The sequence below is a fragment of the Austrofundulus limnaeus genome, unplaced genomic scaffold (assembly GCF_001266775.1).
Source record: "Austrofundulus limnaeus strain Quisiro unplaced genomic scaffold, Austrofundulus_limnaeus-1.0 Scaffold464, whole genome shotgun sequence".
Lineage (NCBI taxonomy): Eukaryota > Metazoa > Chordata > Actinopteri > Cyprinodontiformes > Rivulidae > Austrofundulus > Austrofundulus limnaeus.
In genome coordinates this window covers 41478-48846 of record NW_013952866.1, presented here as the reverse complement: position 1 = coordinate 48846, position 7369 = coordinate 41478, and the positions used below count along the sequence as shown (strand labels likewise).

The window sequence follows — 7369 nt, the reverse complement described above, 5'->3', positions numbered from 1 at the left end:
CTGTCTGACTGAATGACCCGGTTCTGAAGCAGCCCCACATCGCGCGAAGCGGCGCGCATCAAATCAAACTTCTTTAAAATAAATAAACAAATAATTGTGGCATTTACTTTTTATCATGTCTTCAGATCTACTTGGCCAAACAACACAATTTAAAAACTGGTTTAAAGTTCGAAGTCTCTGCTTTTCATTCGAGAGTCTCAGAGAGGGCGGATCTACAGGTAGTTTTTTTTTCCTTCCCAAACTTTATTTAGCTCAGCCAGCATTGACAACGCTCTGCGGGTGACAAACGGCTCGGCGACACGGCGATGGACACATAAATGGRGGGACACAACGAATCGATAATGAAACTCGTCAACGCTTTTAATAATCGATTTTTATCGATTTTAATCGATTCATGGTTGCAGCCCTAGTCCAGTTGGACGGTCTGTTCCTGATGATGGACTCAACAGAGCTCAGGATAAACTAGGGCTGTGCGATATGGCCTATTTTCTTCATCCCAAATGCAATTTTTGATTTCAATCGATTTGTTTCCCACTTAACAAAGTGCCTGTTTCAGGTGTTGAAACTAATTTGTTGTACTCCTGCTTGRTGTAGCAAGAACAGATTTAGCAGTGAGGTGTTTGTTGCTCCAAGTCTGAGGTTGCAAAACCTAACCAGTTCCAGAAAACTGAAGAAACTGTGCATTTTTGAGAAGTAGATCCTCTTTGCTAGCTGTCATTTTGTCAGGCCGGTGGGGTGACCTCTGAACTAAAGAAACCCCAAAGTGTGCACTAGTGGGGAAAAAAAATCCAGATTTTCCCAAAATTAAATCTTTAAATAGAAAATTTGATTAATTTGATTAAATCGATTTATTGCCCAACCCTAGGATAAACCCCATCTCATCCCTGTACTGTGCTGAACATACATGTGAACACAGAAACCAGCACGTCCTGTACCTTATCCAGAGGAAATGTGTTGTTTCCAATAGAGAACAGGGTCAGAGTGTGAGATCCAACCAGAACAAAGTTACTGGTTCTGACGGCGTTAGGGCCTCCAGGACTCGCCACCACTACCAAAGACAAGAGGTTGGAAAGACTGAACATGACTGACACTGACCCGTCATACTCAAGTTGGATGTTAGAGGAGGTCTCTCACCTGGAGTCTGTGCACTTTTCTGTAAGAATGTTAAACAACACAAATGTTACACATTAGTAAATACATTCATACATGCTGCAAACAGGAAAATATCAACTTACGGTAATGGCGAGGAACCTCTTTGAGGTGATGGCCTACAAAGACAAAAATAAACAAATTAAAAATATTCAAGAGTATTTCTTTGTGTTCCTGCCCCTCACCCACCAGACAGATTCTGAGTGAAATAAGACCCTCAGTGTACCTTTGACTTGTTGGTTTTCTTCTTCTTGTCACTGCAGACTTCACTTTTCTGCACCTGAAAACAATGAACCTTCCATCACAACCCGACAGTAAAAGTATGCTGAGAAAACAATGTTGCTACAGATTTCTCCATTTAAASGGYCAYTARCATGTAAAATCAACTTTTTTGAGTTTTYTATCATGTTATAATGTTATACTCTCATAAAAAACATGTCCWAAGCCTTGCTCTGACTCATTCATCATGTTTGAGAAATCCTGCAGTGTTTTTATGAAGACATGCTGAGGAGCAAAACGACAGGTGAGGACCAGAAACACCCCTGGGACGTGTCTTTAAGCTGAACTTCCTCATGGCAGAGCACACCCTCCCCTCCCCACACACCCCGCCCATGACTCCCGCAGGCTCTCGGCAGTAACAAAGCAAGGGTGAAACTGAAAGTGAAACTTAAACTGTCTGCTGAGCTCCTAACACTACCTCTCACTCAGTGAAGTTCTTTTCAGATTCATAATTAGAGATGTGACGTTTGCGAACGATCCGAATCTTTTGAACGGCTCTTTATAACGAACGATATGAGCCGAATCACGGGCAGTGACGAGCCATTTGTAGTTTTATTTCTTTTATTTCTCATATAATCTTTATTTTTATCTTACTTAAGTCGCTCCCGCTTTGCTTTTTTCACAGAAAACATGCAGAGTTGTGGAGTACAGAAGCTCACGGTGAAAGGGGAAGTGGGGTTTCCTCTTCACAAACACATGGTTCCACCTACGTGACGGGATGACGTCATTACGTACGGCTACGTGATGACGTCATACGTTCAAAATCAAACGGCTCCCCAAGATCTGGATCCCTTCAAAGAGCCATTATCTCATCTCTATTCAAAATACCTTTGAGAAAATATATTTTCAGATGCCAAGTAAACTGCATCATAGCGCGTCCGCACCCCCACCCCCCCCCACGCTGAAATGGGTGGGACAGAAGCGGAAGGTGGTTCTTAAAGAGACAGAGGCCAATTTCAAGGCGTTTAGAAGAGGAAGTGATGAGAAGATAAGTTTATTTTCTATTTAAACATAAAACAGCATTTTAATAACAGCTAAAGGTGACATAGATACTTTATTATGGTATAGTATTTAAATATATGCCTGAGAAACACATAATATTGGCCCTTTAACATCAGCTAAAGTGTTTTTGTGACTGTTCGAAGTAAATCAACATTACGTATGGTGACACTCACCAAACTGTAGACTTTCAGCTCGATTTTAAAGTCACTGCCAACATCAGACCTGAAATTGTCCAAACAGCAAAGTGATGAAACTGAACAGAGAACCAATCAGAGAGCAGGATGCTCTTAGAACACGACTCACAGGGTGAACCTGGTGGGGAAGCTGAGGGTGTCCCCACTGAGACCACGGTGTGTGCTGGCTAAAGGCGTGGCCACGCTGTTCTCTGCTCCGGCCCCCATCAGGATGAAGAAGGAGTGTTTGGTGGACTCTGAAACCACAGAGACTCMGCTCAGCAACACAGCTCCAGTTTAAAACCAGCTGCTGGACTTCCTGTGGCTCTACCTGGTCTGTTGGCGATGGAGCAAACAAAGTCCGCCTTGAGGGGCAGACGAAGGTCCTGCAGGGTGATGGAGCCTTTGGAGGCAGACACAGATCCAGGTTCTGGAGCTGCAGGGGTCTTCCTCTTTGCTGCTGGGTCTCCTTTTAACCGCTCGAGCTCTGCCTTCAAGGATTCCCTCTTCTCAGCTGAGGAACAGTTTATTACAGCGTCAGCTTTACAAGGTTTTAGTGCTGGGCGGTATGACCTCAAATTCATATCACGGTATAAATTGAATCCCTTCACAGTAATGGTATATATCACGGTATAAAATTATCATAAAAAGCAAAGATAATGTAATTTTTAGAGCAGGGTAGGCCAACCAGTAGATTGGGATCTACCGGTAGATCTTTAGCTAGTTAGCAGTAGCTCGCGGAGCTTGTAGAACGCAACATTGTTTAACATTGCAGCCTTAAACGCGCTCTTCGCAACATTTGTTTAACAATGCATTCTTGAACGCGCTCCAGTCTCGCTAGTTTTGGGTGCTGTGAAACAGCACTCCGAACATGGTCTTGCGAGATTAGGGTCATGTGTTAAAACATGGCAGCGAGGTGAAAAAAAATGATGAACGAAAGACAGCTAACAAGCAAATAAAAACTTATTATTTTCACCTGGAYTGGGYAGAGGACRCATATGTYATTCGAGTGCTGCCTTGGCTTGTCCAAAAAGGATAACGTGGAACAGCATTTCTTTTAAAASAATGCACAGACGCTACGAGGRGGATTTCCCCTCCTAAGGTAAGGCTGCTATGCTAATGCAGCCSRGTACCTGCCTCYACACACATCTTTCAGAGATGACGAAGTTGTGAAAGAAGCGTTTGATGCTGCAGACGTGCTTTTCTATGATTTTAAAAACCTGGCCTCCTCTCAGTGTCAGAAGTCCCACTAACGTAGATTATACATTATCCAGACAGGCTCTGGTGTCATGGCTACCCAGCAACGGAGCTCAAAAGTGTGGGATCATTTTAACAACATGAAAGAGAAACCTGTGCAATATCTGTGTAGCGGAAACGTGAATATCTTCTCAACAAGAGACAGTCAAACTATTGTTCCTGTTAACTCCACCTTTTTCATCCTGCCTGCAACATCTCAAAGTTTGAATAATGACTTCTCCTGTTATCTCATCTGATACTTCTGCCTTAGGCCTTAGAARAAAGACTAGACTTCCTGTCGCCAGTTAATTTGTTTATCACCTCTTTCAGAATAAGACTGGAATAAACATTGTTTGACATCAAATGGCCCCTGGTGTTAAACAAGGAGACAGAAAACATCAGGACTCCCATCAGATTTATCTGTGGGTCAGCAACGCCACCCTGTGGACATTTAATCTACTAACCCTGAAAATATTTTATTTTTCACCCATGTTTTCCGTTTARAACTATAAAAAGCATCTGTTAAGTGTCAAAACAATACCTTGGTACTCTGATTMAATTACTGTAATAATCAWGACATTGTTTAAGTAACTTGATCTGGTTGATTAACTATTACTCTGTTCTTCTGTTACATGTCCGGATGGTGCCATGTGACCACCGCAGAAAGTTTTAACCAATGAGAAGTTCCATTGTGAACAAGGAGTATTTCATTGTTCTGCCATGTGTTGAGTTCGAAGAAGCGTTTGAGGAGAGAGTAGTTTTTCAGCTCCAGCTTCCCCCCATTCCGGAGCGAGGCCATTCTTTTTCCAACTTTATTTCCTTTTTGTAGTTTAATCTGAAGGTGCTTTCAGGAAGGAGATTTACATTGATTGAAACAATGAGGCTGATTTAATTCAAGTCGGACAACCTCAGTGTGCCCGCAAGGAATGCAGCTGCTGTGGTGCACTGGACAACATTCTCCAGTGAATGCAGCCCGGTAATCCAGATGACCAGGAAACTTCTGCACAGCTAAGTCACAGACTCGGTTGGACTTCACGTGCCAGCCCAATTAGCATAGAAGTATCCATTCTGGCGTCTACAAACTTTGCCGGTAGGAAATATCTTGCTTAATTAATCTGATGGTGTGTTCAAAGACTTAAATCAGATCAGAGTTTAATCAATGTTCATTCTTCTTCCACTGAGCTCCCTCTCTGTTTGCTGTAGACTTAGGAATAGCGAGTTAGTGTCTCACTGAAGTATGTTAGAAAGTTGTTGACATGGTAGCCATGTCAGACTACTTATGCCACTCCTTGATCAAGTTTACGTAACTGATTATAAAGTGTATTTTTGTCTGAGAAATGACTTGTAATGCATATATTTCCCTCTGAACCTCATTTTAAATAATACACGGATAAATTTCCAAATGTGATTTGTCTCCGTCAGTGTATTTCCTCGTCTCACGCCATCATTAAACTGAAAGAATTAAACGCCTTCATATTTAGAGATTGAATATTAAGAGAAAGTTTTTCTGAAGTTTTACTACAAAAACTTTAGTGGTGCCTCGAGGTAAGATAAATTTGCATATTTAAATAATTCACAAATTATCCATTTTAGAATTTGCCCCCGTAAGGTGAAATTAAACATTTCTTACAGAGTTTGTTTAATTTTAGCGTTTAAAACCTCTACATCTGCAAGGCAGAACTTGACTTTCACAGCAATTATTTTTAGTTAGCATATAGCCAAAATCTAAAGATGGTTATATAATAGCAGCTGCATTCTAGCATGATAAGCTGTACGTTTTATATTCAATTAATGTATGATCCGATTAGTCGACTAATCAAAAAAATAATTGGTGATTAATCGATTATAAAAATAATCGTTTGAGGCAGCCCTAAACACGACGTAACTTTTCTACAGTGGGAGGGGGAGATTTGATGGTTTATTCTCTTTATACATGTTTTAAAACACTATATTACTTAATTTATTCTCAGAATATTTCAAACTCCTCCTGCTCAGTTGTCTCTGCACTCTCAGCCATGTTGACACAGGTGTGATGACGTCACTGACGACAGGACGGTAGAGTATAAATTTCTACTGTAGGACAACTTCAWATCATTTCTACCGTCTATCACATACATCACACAGCCCTGACCTGTTTGCTTCAGCAGCTCCTGAACCTGAGATCCTGTGGAAGCAGTTTCTCACTCACAGCTTCAGTTTTTAGTTTAATAAACGACTCGTGGAGTCTGCTGTGGGCTTTTGCTCATTTAGTCCCGACCAACAGAAAACCAAACAGGACTTTGTTTTTCTAAAGACAAACTGTGTCATCATGTAGTGTTTTCCCASCCAGCTGCACAGTGAGCTGGTTTCCTGTAAGTAACACTGACTTGTTTGCAGTTTGGAGGAACTCACTTGCGAGCAGCAGCAGGCGCTCTGCCTCAGCCTCCACCTGAGAGCCTTTCCCATGCTCTTCATCCGTGCAGCAGTTCAGAGCCTGGCTGGCCTGGTGGATGATGGTCTGCTGCAGGTTCATGTCGTTTGTCAGCATCTACAAAGACAAGTTGTTTCAGAGCAGCAGAGGAAGTGTCTCCAACTCCAGAGCAACACAACAAGTTGTTTCCAGACCTTCATCCTCTGTTTGATACTGAAGAGAGAAGCTCCTCGAGGCTCCTCTGCTCTCTGAGACACAGCTTCTTTTCTCACAATGACCTGCTTCACAGTGGGCCTCTCAGGCTCCTTCACCCGGATCGACCTGTAGGCATCGATGCTGAGACACACACACACACATGGCTCATACCAGGACTCACTAACACAGTGCAGTCTACAGGGTGTTGGTGTTTCTCTACCTGTAAGGCAGTTTGTTGTCCTCGTCTGAAGCCTCGACACTATCTGAGGAGGAGCTTCGGACCACGTTAGCTCTCTGGAACCTGCTGGGTTTAGAGATGTTTTCTGGAGTGTTGTTCATCACAAGGAATGAGCTGGAGGGAGTGGAAGTCTGCAGAGAGGCAGAACATAAAGCAGCTGTTTGTTTCTGCGTGAGGATTCAAAACGTTAGAGAAAGAGACGGAGGCCCACCAATAATCTGCCCWCTGGACTCTTCACCACAGCAGCCACAGTCTCTGCCAGGGGAGTGAGGAGGGACATGGAGGAGATGTTCAAAGCGTCCTCCTCTTCCTCCTCACTCTGCTCCAAGACGTCATTAAACAGCTCGTTGATAACTGCAGAGTTGATGGACTGGTCCACATTTGTCTCCGTCTCTTTGACCTGCTCCAGTTCCTTCTTCTCTGCAGTTTTATCCTCCTCCAGGATAGGGCTCACCTCCGCCGTGGGGCTCACCTCCAGGATAGGGCTCACCTCCGCCGTGGGGCTCACCTCCAGGATAGGGCTCACCTCCGCCGTGGGGCTCACCTCCTCCACAGGGCTGGACGTTGAGGCTGGAGGAGGGAATAGTCCAGGACCTGCTGGATTTAAAAAAACAAATTCTGACTATCTGATGATGATAAACTGAAGGTGTGTGTGTGTGTGTGTGTGTGTGTGTGTGTGTGTGTGTG

General features: G+C 43.2%; 1 protein-coding gene across 1 annotated transcript in view; it reads right to left on the bottom strand.

Moving 5' to 3' along the window:
• Positions 1-7369, bottom strand: part of anln (anillin, actin binding protein) — a gene marked incomplete in the record, with an annotated part of 35915 nt that overhangs the window by 6238 nt on the left and 22308 nt on the right. Inside the window, 11 exon segments of the mRNA XM_014025272.1 lie at positions 936-1048; positions 1135-1153; positions 1236-1268; positions 1376-1429; positions 2604-2652; positions 2734-2860; positions 2935-3117; positions 6231-6366; positions 6444-6585; positions 6665-6813; positions 6894-7279. Coding sequence (XP_013880726.1) covers positions 936-1048; positions 1135-1153; positions 1236-1268; positions 1376-1429; positions 2604-2652; positions 2734-2860; positions 2935-3117; positions 6231-6366; positions 6444-6585; positions 6665-6813; positions 6894-7279 — 1391 coding nt within the window.